Raw genomic sequence first — 22,466 nt, 5'->3', positions numbered from 1 at the left:
ATCTTGAAAAAATGTTGTTTCAAAAATTTTGAAAATGCGCTCACTTTTTGAATTTTCATCCAAAATAGCTGGTTTTGCGAACTCCTTCTTTCTTTTTAGGTCTTAAAAATGTGTGCCAAAGCAGAATTCATTTTGAACAATTTTCGAAAATTATATCGTGCCTAGAGAATACATACTACAGACAGGCAGACAAACACCTTCGTAAAAATCGTTTTTTCTGACTCAGGGGGCCTCAAAACGTGGAGATTTGATGAAAACTATTAAAGTTAAATTTTACATAAAACCAATACCTTCTCATTACCCGTATGGAAAAATGGAGTAGGCCCCCATCAGGGTCCACATGGATTGCCCTCATGCCCTGTGGAATACATGAGGGCAATCCAGGCGTGGTCCCTCATGGAAACTACATGCTAATCTATACTATCTATAAGGGTCCAACATGGGCTTCCCTCATGCATCCCTCATGGTTGCCACCATGTGGGCAAAAGCTGAAAATCGATTATGGAAATTTGAGTTTCAAACAAAAATGAAATAGCTACATGTTCAGATAAAACAATTAATTTTCAACAAAAAAACCGAGATTTCAACAAAATCCAGAATTTTTCTAACAATTAGTTGTATTTCACGACAAATATATGTTTTTAAACGTTTTTATGGGTTTTTCATGGTTTTTATCATTAAAATCAAATTTGCACGTATATTCACTATCATTTTCATAATCAGTGAGTTAAAATACATGAGTATACTCAGTTTCAAATCAATCGGAGTTATGCACTATTCGGAACTGCTCTCGTTAAAAGCTTAAAAGTTTGGTTGTAAATGCATCTTTTTGGTTAAAACTTAATTTCTTTGCTTTAAAATATAACTCTTTGTTTGAAAATTGATCTTTATTAGATCAAAATTCCATTATTTTGTTGCAAATGCATATTAATGTTAGTTAAGAGAATTTATTCTCCTTTTATTTCCCTATTTTCTCGAAAAATCATTCTATTACCCCCTCTTTGAGAACGTTTTGGGTTTTGAAGTCTGAAATCACTTTTAGAATAATTTACGTAATATATTTTACCATAAAGTTGTAAAATGTTTCGTTCTTTTCAAACCGTATACAATAAAGCAATCAATAGTGAATTATTATAAGCGTTTAAAAGTCTACCGAGACAAGTTTAATTTTTAATCATGAAAACCGGGAAATAGCTTCAATTTTTTAAGCTTGATTGACCAGCTGTTATAAAATGTTTCAGATAGGTCCATTTATCTGCAGACCTATAAAAAAATTATTAAAGCTATTACATTAAGGTTTTAGATTTAATCCATATTAAGCTCTACCAGCATAGAAAAATACTGAGATATCTAAGAAAAATTGTCTACTTGAAAAAATGTGGTCATTTAGACCGAATATACTGAAAGCTTTTGATTTAGTCCGAATATCTTCGGGGACAGCTCAAATGTGTTTTGTTCTTTTTTAATGGTTTAATAATAAGAAGTATAATCATAAGAAATATAGTAAAAATTTCACTTTTTTCTAAATCCAAGTCTACGCCTACGAAACCCTTATTTGAGGTTGCTTGCCGGCCTCTTCTCTGACTATTTTTAAATTATTATGGAAATTATTGTATTTTAAAAATCGTTCAGTTTAATTGTTCAGTTTTAAAGTTTTTAAATTTTAAATTAAAATTAAACTTTAAAAGTTTTAGAATAGACTCATTTTTAAGGGATTCAATTTAAAATTCTTCCATTTTTAACGGTGAAAATGACAAAGTACTGTACACTTGAAATTAAGACCTTTATCATCTTTAAAATTTCTACGATTCCAATTAAAATTTTTACAATTCTTTATATTTCAAATAGCTTTATTTTAAATTGTTGAAACACTGTAAGACATCTATGGAATGAGAATTTCAATAAGGCATTAGAAGTTCCAATAAGTAAGAAAAAGAAAAGTAATAATGAAGAATGAAAAAAAGAACAACATAAATAAAAGGAAAACTGAGAGTAGACGTTGGAAAATTTAATTTCTACTCGAAAACAATAAAGGGGAATAAAGTAGAGAGTAAAAGCAGGAAAATTGAGAGGAAAATTTTGATATAAGGAAAGAAAAGTTCTAAAAGTTAATAACAGTATTTTATTCCATTTATTCTTTTTTTTTATTAATTATAAATGAGTTATTCTTTAATTGAGAAAATACTCTCATCTTTTTCAACTATTTAAAACTTCTATTACCTTTTTCATCACGTAAAGGTTCTTGACGGAAATTTTAAAATCAGATGATAGCATATCTTTCATTGTTGTTGAGTTTTAATTGTCTCCAGTCTTTTTATATGTATTTTTTCAACGTGTTTCTAAACTGGTTTTTAAAGATTATCATTATCGACTCTGTGAGAATTTCTTATACGATACACATTCACAGTGTAGGTGCTTTTAAGTATTCTGAGAAAGCGCTGTTCGAAAGTTACATTTGCTATTTATAAGATACAACAAATATCGCCTAAAGTGACACATTAATTATCGTAGTGGTTTGACGATGTAAGAAAATTGCACTATCTTAAGGCAAAAACAATATAACACACTTCCATTTTATTAGGAAAGTATACCTATAATCAGCAACCTTTATTTACAATGGGAAATCTCGAAGAGTAAACATTAGGAAGTGAGTAATAATATAGATGAAATTTTGTTGTACAAAGAAATAAAATCCTGGAAATGATGTAAATCTCAGCTCGTCCTTCATACTAAGCCAGAATAATTCACTTTGGTTCACACAGCAATGTAACTTTACCGATACGACAACTAATTGTAGGCCTTTTCAACAATTCGCGGTAATATTTTTAAATCCATTAAAGCAAACAAGGCTTGTAATGTATGTTTGGTCTATATTTACCTATGCTATTGTTTGCCAATTTTCGATTTTTTTTTGAAGGTATTAGTTCTTCGCTAGATCCATTCTTATCATCCGATTGACCAAGAAGGCCGACATATTATTTTTCAAATTACTCGATGATGAGACGACGAAATTCATAGTTGTGTGAAAATATATATGTGAATCGATTAGAGTCTGCATTTAAAGTTCTTATGTGTTTTATATTAGCAGCAAAATCAGTCTCATTAATATTTTTATAAATATATGTTCGTTTTTTCTGTAGCGGAGATAAATGAGGCAAATTATTAGGTGGCTTCAGATGAAATGTCCGTTTTTTATTATAGATATACTGCCATCGAAACTAAAAGGATACATAAGTGACATTTTTATGAAAAATGAGTTTTTGGTATCGTTGGATTTGTAAGAGAAAGCTGCATCTAACTGTGTTAATAAAATCTATTAATTATTCATATTTATTGCAAAAAACGATTGCTAATAAATGAGAAAAGTCGAAAAACTTGAAAAATACAACAGAAAAAAATACACAAATAACTTTGCGTGTCCTAAAAGTTGTACAAGGACGGCAATACGTCATCAGCATGCACATGAAAAAGAACCTAAAGAACTTTGTGTCTTTTTTGCGTTGTAAAAGTGACCGAGTGCGACGCGAATTGACATACGAAAAGAATCGCCTTGCCCTTACGTATCTTTAAGGGCCAATTTCACCAAATCTGATTAAGTCGTTAATCATTGATTAACCTGATTTAATCAATACTTTGCGTTCTACCATTCTTTTAATTATGATTAGGGGAAAATAATCACGGGTTAACTTAACCGCCCAATAATGGCTGGTTATGGAGTTTAATCAGTGATTTAAGTAGCATAACCCCGAAATTGAAGTGCAAGTGCAGTGTGTGCAGTATACAGGAAAGAATTAGTGCTCTGTTTTACAATGATATTTTATCCTCATCTGATGATGTTGAAATGCTTAACTACGTTCAGAAAAGGCCACGAATATTCAGACACAACTGCCACTTCTCTTCTATTACATTTGCCACTGAAACCACTCGTAACCTCAAACTTGGGGAATCTTATCATATGCTAATATGATGCCGAGTGTTTATGAAGAATTTCGTTCTAACCAATCAGAGTCGCCGTTACAACAGAAAGACCTAGAAACTAGACCTTATTACGAACAAAGTATATGATTAACTAATCAGAGGTTGAAAATGCTCGGTAGAACGCATCGCTGGTTAACGCTGATTTAATCATTGATTAAAAAATAATCATGATTAGTTAATCATAGATTTAGTCAGAGTTGGTGAAATTGGCCCTTAGCCTTGTAAATTAACTCGGACTATGAACGGAAATCCACGGGAAATAAGTCCCGGCTAAATTCGGCTATACACTAGCGACGATTGTTCAGGTAAGTTCGGAACAGCCACGAAATACACGTTGTCCCTTACGTATGTTTTGATGCTGTATTTTGAGGCTGCGCTCGAGCTCTTCGACAAAGGCATCGTCCGCAAGTGACTTTGTGCTCTTTTTACCTTGTATTTTTGACTTTCCGTGACTAGTAAAACATCGCAAGTCCATTTTCTAATAGAAATTGTTTGAAAAATCAATTTTTTTTGCAAAACATGAAAAAGCACATTATTTTTACCCAAATAACGTATCTTAATTATCCAAAATTGTATTCGATATTAAAGTTCTTTGGGCAAGAAGTTTTTCTCGATTTTCTTAGTTCGAGTCAGATTGGACTTATGTATATTTTTAGTTTCTATGGCAGTATATGTATTATGTCATTGGTTGAAAATTAATCTTTTTTGATTAAGGATTCTACCATTTTGTTGACATTTTTAAAATAAACTTAACTGTTTTTGAATTGAAATCAAATAATTTTTGAAGTAACATGTAAACTATAATAAAATAAAAACCGGCCATTTCATCTACAGCAATCTAATAACTATGAAAAGAGAATAGGTAATTCAAACTATTTTTGGTTTAAAGCTTATGAGTTTCAAATTTTAACGGTAGATTTTAATAATTAGACAGACTGCGTTCTACTCCAAAATTCATATTAACAACTTTTACTGACATTCATGAACAATAATTTTAAAGTAGAAACCTGAAGAATTGAATGATTCCAAATATAATACCTTAAATGTAATAACTTAAATCAAAGTTTTCATAACTGAGAAGTTTTTTGTTTGAGACTTTGAAAATCAAACGTTGAAGAATTAGGCATTCAAAAGTGAATAATTTTAAATTGCATTTTTACATTTTTAATTGGAATCACGTACAAATGTAGAAAATTCCCCTCTTGTAGAGGTTTTTGCAATGTCAATAATTATTTGTGCCATACTATAAGAACCTTCATAGATTCGAGAGTTATCATTTTATGATTTTTTTACCAGAATTATCCGATTAATCGACACTTTTTGGCTTGCTTTCATTTTTTATGTACTAAGTTGTGTTGCGCTGAAAAAGGGTAAATAGTTGAAAATAAAAGTTCAATTACTTAAATTTACTTATGTTGTAAACTACTTGAATAAAAAGAAAAAAATTTGTTTTAAACCTTTCAAAATTTCTTTAAATGCCTTGACATGGTTTGAAAGCTCAATAAATATATTTAAATACTTTGAAAATACCTAACAATCTTCTAAATTACTTTGAAAATCTAGCAAATTCTTTAAAATCCATATTGACAGTTCATGAAATCTTTATAAAATCTCTAAAAAGGATCTGAAATCTTTTTAAATCTCTTTGATATCCTTTAAAGTTCCTCGAAATCTGTTGAATTCTGTTGAAATGACGTTATATAATTAGAAATTCTTTGAAATATTTCAAAATTTCAATTATCAGCTCCTCATTATTAAGGAAATAACGATAATAAATAATTTTTTATTTAGTGAAATTAAGTTATATTATTTTATTCAAGTAGATTATTTAAAATCTTTATTTACAAGAACAATAAAATGTTTAGCGAGGTGTTTGGCCACCATAAAAATCAGAAATGAAATTAACAGTTGGGAAAAAACTGAAAGTTAGAAGCGTATTTCATTTTTAAATTCCAAACGTAATAAATGGAGCAGTTTTAAGTCATCCAAACGGAAATTGTGGAACCAAGCACATTGAAAAAAAATACTTAAAAAGGCTTTACTTTAAATTCAGTGATGAACTTAAATTATGCTAACATTTATCTGATTTCATGTTAATTGTATCTGAGTTTAAGAAAATGTATGATAAAATTCTGAAATTCAGATATTCACTTTTTTTTAAATAGTTTAATTTAAATCCAAATAAAGTTCTCGAATGTCAGTAAATGTTAATAACAGGTATCTTGGAGTAAAAACAGTGCGTGTAACTTCTAGAAAAATTCAATACTAATTCCGATGAAATCCCAAAAAAGAACAATGTGACAAAATCCTCAGACACTTTAGGTGCAAGTTGGAATGAAAGAAATGCATTAAGTCGTGCTCTGAAATCTAGAGAAGTGAAATGAGTTTTCGCGTTTATCTGGCTGTTTATCTGGCCGGATGTGTAGGATCATTGCTTGTCATTTTTCTAGTATACCAGCCAGCCACTAAAACAAAAATAAGAGTCAAAACGCCAGTAGGTTAAATTAATTTCTAATGGCTATCGGGAAGCAATCCTGGTCGTTCCACTGGTGCCATTCTACCGCATACGAGAACTTTTCTGTTAACTCGTATAAAGCCGTGTCGCGGAACTGCATAGTGCATAGTGCACATTAAGCACTTCAGTCTTACCGGTATGGTATATCTAACTCCTTGTCTTTGGCCCGTTTTCCCACGGCCAAAGACTGCAACTTCAAGTGCGATCAAGAATTTTCGAAACGAATCTAAAAGTTCAGGGATCACTATAATTGATAGCCTGGTTCAGCATCGAAAAACGTGATTGATCATGTTTTACAGAGGATGAGAAACTTTTTTTTCAAGTTCCATCTCTGTCTTCTATACATTATGTCGGTTTATATTAATTTCATTTGCTTGAATTTTTATTTTGTTAATTTTATTTTGTACTCACGAAGGTAATGCATTTCGCGTTTACGATTTATTATTCTTTGAACGTGATATCTAGGATTGGGTGGAGGGTAAATGGTTGTTTCAAAGGTGGATGAGAGGGAAAAAGTTTGATCTGGAAATGGAGGAGGAAACATGATATAATTAGGTGGGTGGAAGGGGAAAGGTGATTTCTATTTTAATTAAGGGGAAAATAAGCAGGGTGTCTACCTGATCGGAAAAACGAGACAACCGAGAAATTAATTCACCGAAAAAAACGGGAAATGACCGAAAATTTTATTCAGTGACCCCCGTGTGGAAGTAGCCCGGGTTAGCCCTAGTATAACAAGGTTTCTGGTCGGGGACTGGTCGGGCTATGTTTGTCTTTTAAGAGCCTAGCCGCGCGCTAGTCGAAGACTCGCTAGGCAAAATTTATGCCAAAACCCCAGTCGGGGGCTGACTGGGCCCTGGTCGGGCAAATCTTATGATCGAATGCTCAGACGGTAGCTGGCCGAGCGCTAATTGGCAATAATGAAATTGTTAAACTTTGTTAATAACTTGATTAATTTTTCTGATTTCATTAAGAAATGGATATGTATACAAATCTCGAATCGTGATAAATGTATAGAAAACATTTTCAAATAGAGATTATAATAAAACTATAAATTAATAACGGCAAAAAACATACAGATTTACATTTATAATTGTTTAAACTTTTGTAAACGTTTAATATTTAATTTTAAATAATATAATACCTAATATAAAATATAAAAAGCAAATGACAAACGCCTCGAAACGACGAGTTTTTTGGCGTGATTTTAAAATTACCTTACACTGTAAAAAATACGTTTTAAAATTGGACTTCAAAGTGTAGATTTACACATATAAAATGTAATTTTAGATGCATTAAAATTATAGGTTAGAAAGCAAATTTCCACATATTGTGTAGAATGACGTCTCTTACAGGTTTAATTCTATGACTTTTCATGAATTCATACGACTTGTTGAAAATCACTACGTTCAGAGTGTGTAAAAAAAGGACTAACGCTGTACTTAGTAAAATTCCCCAGGCTGGTAAAATTACCGACTGCGCATAAATTTCTATTTTCTGACGACAATTTCTCCACTTTATCGTAATTATAGATTCGTTCGTATAATATTCCACATTTGTGTAATTTTCGCGATAGAGCTTTTTTTCACTCGTTTGTTCGCGTGTTATGAGCGAACGTACATTTTAGCTTGCAAACTTTATAGCTGACTTTCGGCGAAAGCATATTTAAATATAAATATATTCTTAATATGATCTTAATGATTTAAGTATTTGAGGTTAGGTTGATATTTTGGAGAAATTTTCCACTTTCCGTTGCTTTATTTAACGTCACGTATTAAATTTGAATTCAGTTGAGAATTTTACACTTTTGTACAATTTTAGACATTTCTATACCAATTTCACGCAGCTGCGCGTGAGTCCACTTTTCACATACGTTTAGCGTACTAAAATTTCACAACCTTTTTTTACAGTGTATGCAAATTTCAAAATTTCTGCAAAATATATGATTTACATTTTTTTAATAGAAAAATTATAAGTTCCATCTTTATGAAAAATTGCAAATGTTCAGAAAAAATTTACATTTTGTATCAATCTTATACGTTGTAAAATAGTATAAAACACCTAAAAACCAAACCTTACAAGAAGGTTAAAAAAAAATTATTATTAAGAAATTGTGAACACTCGCGATCAAATTTCTGAGTTCCGTCGTTAAAAATTTTAAATGTTCATAAAAAATTACATTTCCTATCATTGTAAAAAGTTGTAAAGTAGTCTAAAACGGGAAAAAACGAAATATCACGCGAAGAAAAATTGTAATCTATTTAAATTATTTATTTAACAAGTGTTTTACTGATATTATTGTTAAAAGTTCCTGTATTTTACATTTACATAACGTCAGATAATAATAAATAATTAGAAAAGGAGAGCTTAAAATTTGGTACTTTAGCTTTTCTGAACTGTAGCTTATGAGGATGGCTTTTTCAACTAGTTTCAACTTGTCGGTTTAGCGCAGTGGTTAGCACTCCCGACTGCTAGGCGTTAGATTTAGGTATATATATGTAGCTTCGACACCCCGTAGCGTTAGAAATTTTATTTGTAATATAATAATTAAAAATGTAATATATGTATTTACTCTAAACAGGACTATTATTTTTTTTGTTTTTTTTGTCTGTCAACGACTTCGTAAAAATAGTTAAAATTGTCTGTGTGCTGGGTGTGTGGAATTTCATTTATTAATATGCTCTAATTTTGCAGTAAAAATAATTTAATTGATCCCCTAATTCAGTGACAGATGCCCTACATACAACTGAAACCCGAATCATTTAAATCTAGTAAAGCGCCAATTGATTCCGTCCGGGCCACGGTCGTGCTCCCCGGCTAGCTCCCGGTCATGCTCCATGGCCGGGTGCTGGCCAGCGCAGCGTGACGATGCTGGCCGGATTCCGACTAGAAACCCCAGCCAGAGCCCGACTTAAAGTCGGTCTCCCCGGCCAGCTCCCGGCTTAAAGCCGGGCTCTACAGCCGTAGAATGGCCATCCCCCGACTTAAATTTCTACCCGAGGCGATGTTACTCTAATTTTGAATTGGAATAGGGAGTCTGAACAAAAATCATTATTCTCACTTGCAGTAGGGGATTTTCCAAATGAATTAAGTTTCTAAGTTGGTACAGAGGGAATAAATAAAAGTAATATAAACAAAATCACGTAAAGAATTACAATCATCCCGAATATTGACAAGGAATTTCAGAAAAGGCTTACATTACGTCAAAATTGCGATATTAAATTTTAAGGACAGAGAATTTCGTGGAAGAATTGTTATTTTTCTTTTGGACAGGGTGTTTCCGTAAAGAATTGTGGTTTTTCTTGGAACAGGAAATTTTTCGCATGGGACAGGAATTTTTGTAAAATAATTTTTATTTTTATTTATAAAAAAGTAATAAAGAAAATCCTTATATCAAATCAGAAGCCGATAGCTTTTGAGAATTCCTTGTTACAGATAAGAATTTCTTTAATTATTCTTTAAATATTCTATATTTCTGAATTATAATAGCAAATATTGTAAATAAATATAATTCTGACTTTAATATACACACATGCACACACACACACACACGCACACACACACACACGTGTCATATCGATGTGGGCACTATGCCATAGTTTAGTGCTAATTTATGCTGCAGAAACAAAATTTTGTGCCCGGTAATTTTACTCGGAAAATATTAGTGGTATCAAGATCTGCTTTGCGCAGGAATTTAGTGCTAATTAAGTACTAATATATTCTGAAAAAACTAATTTTTATGCCCGGTAATTTTGATCAAAAACATGTAGAAATGCTGGCTTCAGGTAACCCTGCTATGTGAAACTCGAAAACTGTTAGTGATATCCGGATCTACTTTGTCAGGATTTTAGTGCTAATTAAGTGCTAATATATTCTGCAGAAACTAAATTTTGTGCCCGGTAATTTTGATAAAAAATATGCAGAAATGCTGGCTTCAGGTAACCCTGCTATGTGAAACTCGGAAACTATTAGTGATGTCAAGATCAGTTTTGCGCGTGAATTTAGTGCTAATTAAGTGCTAATATATTCTCCAAAGAACTAAACTTTGTGCCCGGTAATTTTGATCGAAAACATGTAGTAACGCTGACTTCAGGTGACTCTGGTGTTGTGAAACTCGGAAACTATTAGTGATATCAAGATCTGCTTTGCACTGGAATTCAGTGCTAATAAAGTGCTAATATATTCTGGAAAAACTAAATTTTGTGCCCGGTAATTTTGACCAAAAACATGTGGTAATGCTGGCTGCAGGTGACTCTGGTGTTCTGAAACTCGGAAACTATTAGTGATGTCAAGATCTGCTCTACTCATGAATTTAGTGCTAGTTAAATGCTAATATATTCTGCAAAAAATAAATTTTGTGCCTGGTAATTTTGATCAAAAACGTGTAGTAATGCTAGCTTTAGGTGACTCTGGTATTCGAAACTCGGAAACTATTAGTTTTATCAAGATCTGCTTTGCGCACAAATTTAGTGCGCAATATATCCGCATTTAATTAGCACTAAATTCCTGCGCAAAGCAGATCTTGATATCACTAATAGATTCCGAGTTTCACATAGCAGGGTCACCTGAAGTCAGCATTTCTACATGTTTTTGATCAAAATTACCGGTCACAAGATTTAGTTTTTGCAGAACATATTAGCACTTAATTAGCACTCAATTCCTGCGCAAAGTAGATCTGGATATTACTAATAATTTCCGAGTTTCACAACACCATAAGGCACCCGAAGTCAGCATTATTACATGTTCTTGGTCAAAATTACCGGGCACAAAATTTAGTTTTCGCAGAAAATACCATATTAGCACTTAAGTAGCACTACATTCCTGCGCAAAGCAGATCTTGGTATTACTAATAGTTTCCGAGTTTCACAACACCAGAGTCACCTGAAGTCAGCATTACCACACGTTTTTGGTAAAAAAAAGTGCCCGGAGTTTTGCATAGCACAAATACAGAGCACTTAATTAGCAGTAAATTCCTGCGCAAAGGAGAATTTGATACCATTAATAGTTTCCGAGTTTCGCATACCGGAGTTGTTGCTTCAGCTGAAGCTAGCATCACTTCATGTTTTTGGCCAAAATTACCGGACAAAAATTTTTTTCTGGAGCATAAATTAGCACTAAATAAGCACTAAATTATGGCATAGTGCCCACATCAATATGGCAATGTTGTAATTCCAGCGTCCGGGACCTCATGTGTGTGTGTGGGTGGGGGGGTCTGTGAATAGAAAATGTTGTATGTGGGGTTGTTTGGAGAGAACAAGATGGTATCCACGTGGATGTGGAAAGAAAAAGGTGGTTTCTAGGAGAGGGGGGAGAAAAAAGGTGTTATCTAGGGGCGTGTGGAGGGGGAAAGTGTCTTCTACGGGGTGGAAGGAATAAGTTAATACCAAAAAATAGATTAGTGTACAAAAATTTGGGCCTGCGGTTTTAGTTTGGTTAGTAAATTAATTTTTTGAAATAAAGGAAATATTTAAGATATAAAATTTATTTATAGTAAAAGCCACGTGAACGTCAAAACTTTTAGTGTTGTGCTGTGTATATGTGAATATTGTGTAGATGAATCGTGAGCTAGCTTTACTAGGTCGGAGAGTGTACCTCTTCACATGACCTGTCCTCTCTGCTTTGTAGAAGACTCACTCAAAGAGAAGACAAAAGACGCCTCGTCATCATTCACTCCGAAATGCCGATATAACTTCGGAGATCAAACTTGTCTTGTCGCAGTTTCACCTTCCTGCATTTCACTACTAAAAATCAATTTCGCTACCCTAATTCTCTAAATTTATATAAAAATGAAATTTAACTTTTTAAAAGCAAAAAGGGAATAAAATTATTCCCAGTAGAACACTGACCCTTTAGATTACCTATTTTTGACATTTGGTATCTACAAAGTACACTAAAAATAAAAAAAACTTAGCATTTTTAAGCTTGGATTAAAATCATTTCGTTTTATAATTTTTTGTCGATATAATTACAGTTTTAAATGTACTCGTACAAACAAAAATGTTTTCTATTGTATAGCTGTGCAAAATTGTCTCTAGCTTCACTGGGATTCGAACCTAGATCTACAGATAGCCGATCTGGTGCTCTTTTCCACTGAGCTACAGAATGGAGCAAGATTCATTATTTTTTTACAACCTCTTACAAGCGAATTGGCGACATCATTTCAAGTCTTGTAAGATTTTATCATTTCCAATTTTATTGAGATAAATGAGATTTTTGTGTCGATAGAATGACAGTTTTCGATCTACTAGTCTGAGCCAAAATGGTTTTCAAAATTTAATCTTCCAAATTCAAAAGCTTTTAAAGGCTTTAAAAGTTCCGAATTTGTATGATTCTAACCGAATATTTTGTAAATTGACAAGATTCGAACTTGAAATTGTTTCAAAATTTGTAATGTTCTAAATGTGGAAATTAAATGTAGTGGAGTTGAAAACCAAACATCCTAAGTTTGGAAACCTCTTTCTTTGAAAGCTTTTTTTGAAATTTTTGAAATTCTAGGGTCCTACTGAAATTTAAAAATCCTTGTAGATTCTCTTTCCAGAACTTTTAACTACTTCTTACTTCTCTAAAATGAATTATTAACTTATTCGTTTGAACAAATGGAATTTTTTAAAGACTCGTTCGATCGCCGAAGTTAAGCAGTGCTTGGCTCGGTTATGGTCGGATGGATGCCGTTGTACTATGAATAAACACCTAAAACCAAAAATTCTAAATACATATTGGACCACAAAAGTTTAAGTCTGAGAGTTTTTTTAATAATAATATATCATCACTAAATGATTGCTTGTAATAACAAAATACGAATCTCACATGACCTACAATGATTTTGATGTAGACTAGTAATCTTTCTATTTTAATTGATCGATAAAAATTATTCAATTAATTACCAATTCTTCAAGTACTAATAAAAGACTCTTACTAATTTCGAAGCAGGAAAAGAACAATACAATGATAAAGTTATAGTCTTCCATTTGAAGTCTAAATTTCTTCATGTAGTAAAATTATCCTGGATAAGATAGTGCTTACTTTTTTTCATCCTTTCATAATTATAAGTAAACTCTTATCTCTACCTAGGAGAGTAATTTTTTATTCAAAAATTACTTATTTCTGGACTCCTGGTCAAGCAGATCATCGTTTCAAAAATCCTGAATATTATAAGAAAGTGTTTTGATCTTAAATGTAGGAAATCATGGATGAAATTATATGACCTTTAAACTTGGGAGAATCACGACCAGAAAACCGTTGTATGCACTAATCTGAGGCATACACTACAGAGAAGGGCAATCTTCCATTAGCTTGCAGTCACTGCTACTGAACGCTGAATTATTCATTGATTAGTTAGCAGAGTCTACAGTTCAATTTCTCACGGTAGATTCTTTATCTCGAAAGTAGATGTAGGTAAATCGAGAAGCTCGATTGTCTGATCTCTCTCTCTCTCTCTCACTCCTCTGACATTGGTACTCTTTTTCAGTGTATACAAGGTGAATTCGACGCCGGAATCATACAAACTAGACCTTTACATCATCGATTTTTTTAAACTTTATCTCCTTTTTTGTTCAACCGAGAAAATATAGATTGTCAAAGATTTCTTTCCAGACAACATTTATTTATAAGTTATTGCACTTCTTCTATTTTGAATATATTTTGACTCTCTAAACCACGAATTGGACTAGTTCACTGAAGGCTATACTGATTAGCTCGGTTTCAATCTGTTTAACTTAACTTTTTTTTTATTGTACAAAAACCCCGTAGAAACCAAATTTTGAAGTTCCGATTGATTTCATGATTATTTTTCTATTTTTGAAACAAAACCTTTTTTAAAATTTGATTTAAATGAAAAAATTCTTTTGGCTAATTTCGACTTATCCTCAATCGTCTATCGAACTGTAAATAAGTACGGCATGAAACCCGATTATCTATCGGGGTTTAATCTGTGCTCATCCTGGCCTGATCGGGGCATGTGTTGATTTCTTGTCCGGGTCGGATCGGAAAATAGACGAGATTTATCAAACTTAAAAGTTTAAACTATACTTTTCCAATCCTAAAATCATTGAAATTTAAAGAACTCAATAATATAAAGTCAGTTAAATATACATTTAAAATTATTGAATAACGGTTACTAATTTCCTTGGATACAAGTATCTACCCATTAATCCTTTTTAGTAGCATTTCAAGGAAAAGTTGCAAGTTACTAAAAGAAATATTCATAAAATTCATAAGTTCATACAGTAGATGTCTCTAGATATTAGAAGTTTTTTCGTAAAAATAATTTTTTAAATGAAAAAACTTCTTAATTATATATGTGGCTCTCCTTTTTTTCATCCAATCCCCAGACTCTGACTCATTCAATCGTTAAAGTTTGTTAACCCGTTCGAATTATCGGGCAACTTCAATGTCACTGGCTACTCAGCTGAAAGTGAAGTAACCGGAAATCCGTGCACATAAACGGACTCTGAGACAGAATAATCCAGGAAGAATCGGATCTCTCTAATGACGCATTTGGCATTAATATCTTATGATTTACCTCATTCTTTCTCATTATCTTATTGAAATAATTTGTCATATACTTCTTTATTTTATATCAACTAAACTTGGGGAAAATGGCCCCTTTAATTTTATAGAAAAATCATATTTGCTTGTACATGCCTATTTAATAATTTGATCAAATAGATAAAATAGATTGTTGCTTGATGAATGAAGATAATATGAAGAGGAGAAGATAATAATGAAAAGGGTGAAGTTTTTGTAAATACAAAGTGTCTGCAGAAGATTGTCTTTTCTTAAAGGAAGCGCTTTGTTCGACGAGACGTGCACATTCTCGTAGAAAGAATATTGTCTAGCACGCGCTTTGTTTTTATAAACAGTTGCAGCCGCTGTGTTTTAACGATCGTGGTAGTGTGTAGTTTACGAGCATTAAACGAGATTGCTATTTTCATCCTATGGTAATTGTGTAAGAAACTAATTATTTGCTCTTACTCGTAGATATCGCTCTGATAAATAACATAGTATAATAATAATTTAAGACATTGCCTAAATCTTCAGAGGGAATCTTTCCGGGTTTAAAAATTAATTGTTTTCTAAAACATTCGGAATTCCTAAATCGAAAATCCAACTATTTGGTGGACAGTGCAATTGTTTTTGTTGACGTTTAATCTTTTTGGTTTGAAAATTCTACTGTTTTCTTAAGCATTCTTATATTTTTTAAGTTTAATTACATAACTTCGTCATCGAAGATGTAAATAAATAAATAATTAGACCCAGAAGATATTCAAGATTTGTAAATTGCATTGGCACAATAAAAGTCAAGTTCACGTATAAGCGGAAGCGCAACGTACTTTGCGAGGTTCAATCTCATACTTTGTTTTTGCAATCCAAATAGGTATGCTCGGCTTTCTCTCAGGACTCAGTCTCGGCATGGTATTCGAACAGAACACCAGACCAGAAAAGACTCAGGAGTTTCAGTACCTTCACCTCGCAGAAATCATTTTATTTCATTCTGATCCGATAACGAGAAAATGGATATTGAAATGATCTCAAGAGAAAGGAATTTCTATATGCCTTGAAACAATATACCAGACCTAGTCCATATACGCATAGAATATGTTCCACCTTTCAAAATGCAAATTCTGCATGTTCTGTATTTTCTTCCTTATCTCCTCTTTTGTGAACAGAAGACATTGCAGATTATCTTGACAACGTTTTGTATTGTACAGTTTAATAAGAATAAAATAAAAATAAAAGCATTATATTTCTTGAAATTTTGACAGATTTGTTTAATCCAAACATTTGGAAAGCTTTTATCATGCACTTATCAATTATGATTGTCTCAAGTTTGAAGGTTTAAAAAATATTTTAGGTAATTGAAATATGATCATCAGTGGGTGTCCATTTTTCTTATAGTGTAATTTTCTGCACTTTTAGAAATCTATTTTTATTTCGTCAACAAATAAATACACCTTTGAAAATTTGACAAACATCTGGTGTTTATTTTTCAATCACACAAAATATGTATGGTTCCTCCCCTTTTAAGAAAAGGAAGTGTCTACGTGTATCGATATTTCGGTACAAACAGCCCCTTTTCCAGCTCCCCTACGGTGTGGAGTTATGTATAGGGGTATATAGCCGGATAAATTAACGGAATTTTAGTTCTAAAACGAACCCTCTGAAATTAAAAATGAGTCACCGGAGAATTTTTTAAATTGGAACTTCGAAAAATCGTTTAGCTTATTTTAAATCCTACCTTATCTTAAAAAAATGTAAAGATCTTCTATTATTTTATTTTTTTATTTTTTTTATTCGGAGATTTAAAATTTCGATACTGGTAATTTAGCGTTTTTTACATTGTGATGCTTCCAAAAGTAAGTGTTAGGATACATCGGAAAAATAGGGTTTTTATTTTTCTGGGGGGGGGGGGCTGTAAAAATGTAATTTTCCACTTTACTTTCAGGCCAATAATTTTTCGTGATTTTGACCTTTGACCGTGTTGTGTGAAATGAGAATTTTTTCTTTTGCGTAATATTTCGGGAAGTCATTTTTGCACCCACAAGAATCTTTTTTTTTCTGAATATATCTAGATCCAACATGCTCTCAATTAATATACTTTCACCTTTCTTTGAGAAAAAGTGCAATTAATATAAACTTTATTGGTGACAGTTCAACGCTTATTTTCAATATTATTTTATTACTTTCCGATTCACATTTACCTTATTTTAATTGTAAAATATTACCAAACAAATAGGTAATACAGTGAAACTCGGAGACTGTGTCGGTTTTGGGACTGTCGTTAATGGGGAACAAACCCGAGAGAGTGCCGCTTCGGATGAAAACGCTTTTGTTTGTTCACCGCACTCTTGACTGTAATATATTTATATGATTTTAATAAAATTCCCTTTTGAATAGTTCTAATTATATTTTATTAAAAATAGCTCTGAAATTGGTGCACAAAAGTTGAAATCAAGATCACTCGACACTCGTGACTAGGCATTATACTGTCAAAGCAATTTTCTCATGGCTATTGCGAGTCGCATAATATTGCCTCGAGTCAATCGATTGTGAGTCGATATGCCGTTATGTATGTATATTGTATAGCCAAAGAATGGCGATGATTGACCGATAGGATTGCGCGGTACTCTGTTACGCTTTATGATCTTAAGGTGAATATTCGCGGTGGCCTTTAAAAGCAGTATCTGTATAGTAAATAGTATATAACTGGTGCCTATACCAAGTCACGAGGCATTGCGGTAATTTGACCCATCACGTACCTCTGAGACGATAACACCTCGTTTTCTCGTGTTCTGCCCTTCGATTTGTTTGACCGATTGTCTGACTGGGTTTGTCTGTCTGTTTTTTCAGTCACTATGTCTGTTACTACTTACTGTAGGCTTTTCTCTTTTTTCTATCTCCTATTTCTCTATGTCAATAAAGTAAATATACCCTGATCGATACTTACACTTCTTTTGGTCTCTTGTGCTTCTTTTGGCCCCTTCAACTCTTTTCTCCTGTCCTTCAGTTGATGGGGTCAGGAAGAATGCCAACGAGAGGAAAGAGAAAAGGGGAAAAAAGGAAAAGACGGAAAAAGAAAAAAGTAAGGAGAAAGTGCAATAGTCGATGATAAACTCTATTTTCTAAGTTCTATATACATATATAAATTCGAGGAAGTATTGATAATGTATCTGCACTTGTTCCTGATTTACGGAGAAATAATTTTCCAACATTTTTTAAAAAGAAATTATATGCATTATTTGAATTTAGTTTTTCTATTGATAAATTTAATTTAAAATATGATAAAAATCGTAAGTCTTTGCTTTACTGGTGTTTTGCGAATGTATCTCGAGTTTGAAGTACGCATAAAAATCTGAATTTTAACCTTTTCCCAAATAAAGTACTGGCTTATTGACGTCCTGTATTTTAATAACTGACAAGGATAATAAAATTTGAACTTTTTATTTGAAACTATTTTATTCCATTTAAAGAAGATTCCATGTTAGAAATGTTGTATGATGAAAATTCTGGTCTTTAAATATGAATGGCCAGGGAAAAATAAGGGAATGTTTACAATTAAGTTTGCGTCGACCCTTTATTATAATATTCTTAATAGTAGTGTATTTGATTTGTATTTTTTGCAGTTGCTTCTTTCTTTCGATTATGTTTTTAGTTAAACATTTTATTATTTGGGTGAAAATTCAACAATTTTGTTAAAAAGTAATTTCTTGATAAAATGCTACTGCTTGGTTGACAATTAATCTTATGTCGTTGAAAATTCAACTATTTTCTTGAAAATTCGCCTTTTTTGGTTGAATTCAATTATTGTAGATTTAAAATTAAAATCTTTTTTTGGTTGGAATAGGTTGGGATATCTACTTTTACATTATTCTTTGAAAATGTATATTTTTGCTAGAAAATTGAACTGCTTGTTTGTTGGTGGAAACACTTTGTTCCAACATCATTTTTGTGTTCCAGATTTATTATGTTAGTGGGAATTTCATCTCTGGTTAAAAATTCTGTTTTTTTGTTTGTTTAGAATTAATTTTTTTGACCAAAAACTTAACTGTTGCAGTTAAATATTAATAATTTTAGATAAAAATGTATATATTGTGTGGTAAATGTTTGAAGTATTTTGTTGAACATTATTTTCTTTAATTAAAAATTAAACTACTTGGTTAAAAGTTTATATGCTTTGTTAATTTTTTTTAGTTAAAGAATATTCTTTTTTGGTATAGAAAATTAATCTTCTTGGTTTGAAATTTCCTCTTTTTTGTTAAAAATCTAACTGTTGGGTTGCAAATGTATATTTTGTAGTTGAAAATTCAACTGTTGTACAGAAAATTCATCTTTTGACTTGAAAGTTTACTCCAAATTGTAACTTTTCCATGTTTTGTTGAAAATTCAACTGTCTTCTAAAAAAAGCGTCTATTTGGGTTAAGAATTCAATTATTTTTAGTTCAATATTAATCTTCGTATGTAGAAACATCAACTAATTATTTGAAAATTCCAGTATTTTGTCAATGTCATCTTTTTTTGGTCGAAAATTTAACTGATTTATTAAACATTCGTCAATCTGAACAGAGACAGACATGATGAAGAGAGATATTTTGGATTCCAATCGTGTACAAACCTGCAAATTTTGCCGGCGTTTCGTGAACATTGCAGTTCACTTTTTGTGAAGTGAAGTCTTGAAGAAGTGAACTGCAATGTTCACGAAACGTTGGCAAAATTCGTAGTTTTTTACACGATTTGGAACCGAAATATCTCTTTATATCAAAATGAATCATCGTGAAAGCATTAAATCTATCATTAGAGACAGAAATGTCGTAACTTTTAGATTGGAAGTTCATCTTTTTTGTCGAAAATACAACTGCCTTCTACAATATTTAATTATTCGGTCAAAAACGCAATAGTTGCATTTTCTACCAAATTGCTGGAATCTCAAGTTAAAAATATAATTTTGTACGAGAAATTATACATGGAAAAATCTAAAAATACCTGGGAGAAATCCTGGAATTCTCAGGGAATTTTTTTCCAGGATTTTGTAGACATTCTGAAATTTTATAAAATACCCTTATAATCAAAATTGAATAAGTATGTAAGTTAAGATAAGGAATAATTTAGAATTAATTTTGGAAACTATTGGTCAGTTTGATAAAACTATTTTCTTTTCTGTTACAGTTGCACTGTTGTGCTTTTCAATCCACGGAAAAACACGCAAACACACGTACTGAACGGATGTCGGAAGACAGTGACATCCCTCGCGCTCTCGGGGGATGGCAGACTTCTGGCAACCGGCGAATGCGGACACATGCCCAATGTTCGCGTTTGGGACATTTCAGATTCAAGCAATGCCGTGCAAATCGCGGAATTTTCTGGCCACAAGTATGGCATCAATTGCGTGGTAAGTGTGCCTGTCTGTGATTCGACAAAGTCAATTGTTCCCGAGGCCAGGTGTACCGTTAAATCTCCAAAGACCAAAGATCCAAGTCTCCGCGTGCCATCGTGACCGACTTATTCCGCTAAATTGTTTCTTACAATTTTAAAGGAAACACCAGACCGAAAAATCACGGAATTTTAATCAGACACTCAGCCATTATGACTCGCTTTATTTTCAATTTGGAACGTCCTCAAATGGATACTCGCTCCTCTTGGAATTATTCGCCATTCATCCGAGTGACTCAATTTCATTCAGAAAAATTCATATTGAATTCCTGCTTCGGCCTTGGGATAATTTTTTAATATATTCACACAAGGCTCGGATCGTGCCACTTTTTCGACTCTCGTCCGTTTTTCTAAGAAGTTCAATATATATATATATATATATACGTAGTTTAAAGTTTAATTACATTAACAAATTTTAAATTGAAATTTAAAACTAAAAAAAACAATACTGTTTTAATTAAAGACATTACAAATTGAATAATTCATTATGAAAACTTTATACTTGCAAGTTTTTAACTAATAGCTTTTGAAGTTGAATAATTATTTCTAATTTCTTGAAAGCATGTTCTACGTTTTATTTTTTCTTCAGATTTCAAGCCAATAACAGTTGAACATTTTCAAGTAGAAAGTGTTCAAAATAAATTAATTTAAAACCTCCATTGCAGTCTTCATACTCAGTGCCCATTACCTCTTTTTCAAGAATTTCTCTGTTTTCGAGAAACTTCTCCATTTTCTCGTGTTCGCGCTCAAGTGCGAACTAAATATATAGAATCGAATAAGAAAACCCAGCTATTTTTTGTTAAAAGTTCATTCTTTTTGGTTCAAAATTCGATTGTTTGAATATGCACCTTTTTTCGTCGAAAATTAAATTGTGTTGTTTATATATTAAAAAATTACTTTTTATTCTGTAAATAATCGTTTTGGGGTAAAAATGCTGCTGTATTCTAAAAGACTTGTCTTTTTCCATTGAAAATTCCACCGTTTGGTTCAATATTTATCTATTTTGATTAACATTTGCCTCTTTTGTTTGAAAGTATTTGGTTGAAAATGCAACTGTTTGGTTACAGATTATTATTATCCGAAGCAGATACAAGCGTCTCATCCGGCAGATTTGGTTTTCCGAACTGTCGGCGAGGAACAAAGTATCTGCAAAGAACATGCTTGCCGTCCCGGTAGTACTCTCTTAATTTGGAGTAGTTCCATGGACGAAGGAAGAGCTCGGATCCCTTGACATCGGGACAAGAAAGGTTATGCGCACGAACAAAAGCATGCATTTTAAGTCTTCTGTTCCGCGACTGTACATCGCACGCCGTCAAGGTGGTCGCGGAATATTGAGTCCCGAATGTCTTAAGAACAGGATTATTCTGAGTACAGCGCATAGAGTCGCAAATGGAAGAGACCCACTTCTTAAAATGATCAGGAAGCACGAAGAAGTGGGCAAAGAAGCGTTTCTGTACAAAGCAGCAGAGGAGGCTGCTGAAACACTCGGACTTAACTTCAGTATTAGGGGTGAGCAAAATGCATCAAATCTTATCTATCTCGAGTACTCACTCCTGAAAGCCCGGATTAAGAAAGCAGAAGAGAAAAATTTTTGCGTGAACAACTCCTCGATAAGAGGATGCACGGTATCTTCCACAGAAATGTGGAAGATCAGTCAATGTCGTGTGAGCTAACGTTTGCTTTCCTTAAATCGACCGGATTGAAGTCTGGTACGGAAGGTTTCATTTTTGCATGGCAAGACGGTGTCATTTCCACCTTAACATACCGTCGCCACATTTTGGCCAACACATTCCTGATGATAACTTCAGGGCGTGCCATGCATACCCCGAGCATTTAGCTCAGATACTATCTAGTTGTCCAACTCACGCGGGAATGACCTACATTCAAAGACACAATGCGGCACTAAGAGTGCTTTATTACCATTTCTGTCGTTCGTACGGCATTAACCGTAGGAAGTGCCGCATATACTGGAACTTTATATTCTCGACAATTGTTTCTGTTGCTCACTCGAGGCCTGACATGGTTCTTCTTGACTTCGAGAAGCGAACCA

The 22,466-nt window shown here is 32.6% G+C and overlaps 1 protein-coding gene across 9 annotated transcripts in view; it reads left to right on the top strand.

Annotated features, from left to right (window-relative positions):
- The window catches only part of LOC117175989 (mitogen-activated protein kinase-binding protein 1), a 261,034-nt gene that overhangs the window by 196,399 nt on the left and 42,169 nt on the right, over positions 1-22,466 (top strand). For all 9 annotated transcript variants that reach the window (XM_033365905.1, XM_033365902.1, XM_033365904.1 and 6 more), the window contains one exon: positions 20,153-20,375. In XM_033365905.1, coding sequence (XP_033221796.1) covers positions 20,153-20,375 — 223 coding nt within the window. The remainder of the gene's footprint in view (positions 1-20,152; positions 20,376-22,466) is intronic.

The sequence above is a fragment of the Belonocnema kinseyi genome, chromosome 7 (assembly GCF_010883055.1).
Source record: "Belonocnema kinseyi isolate 2016_QV_RU_SX_M_011 chromosome 7, B_treatae_v1, whole genome shotgun sequence".
Classification (NCBI taxonomy): domain Eukaryota; kingdom Metazoa; phylum Arthropoda; class Insecta; order Hymenoptera; family Cynipidae; genus Belonocnema; species Belonocnema kinseyi.
Note: the sequence above shows the minus strand (reverse complement) of the source record. Positions and strands in the feature narration are given on the sequence as shown.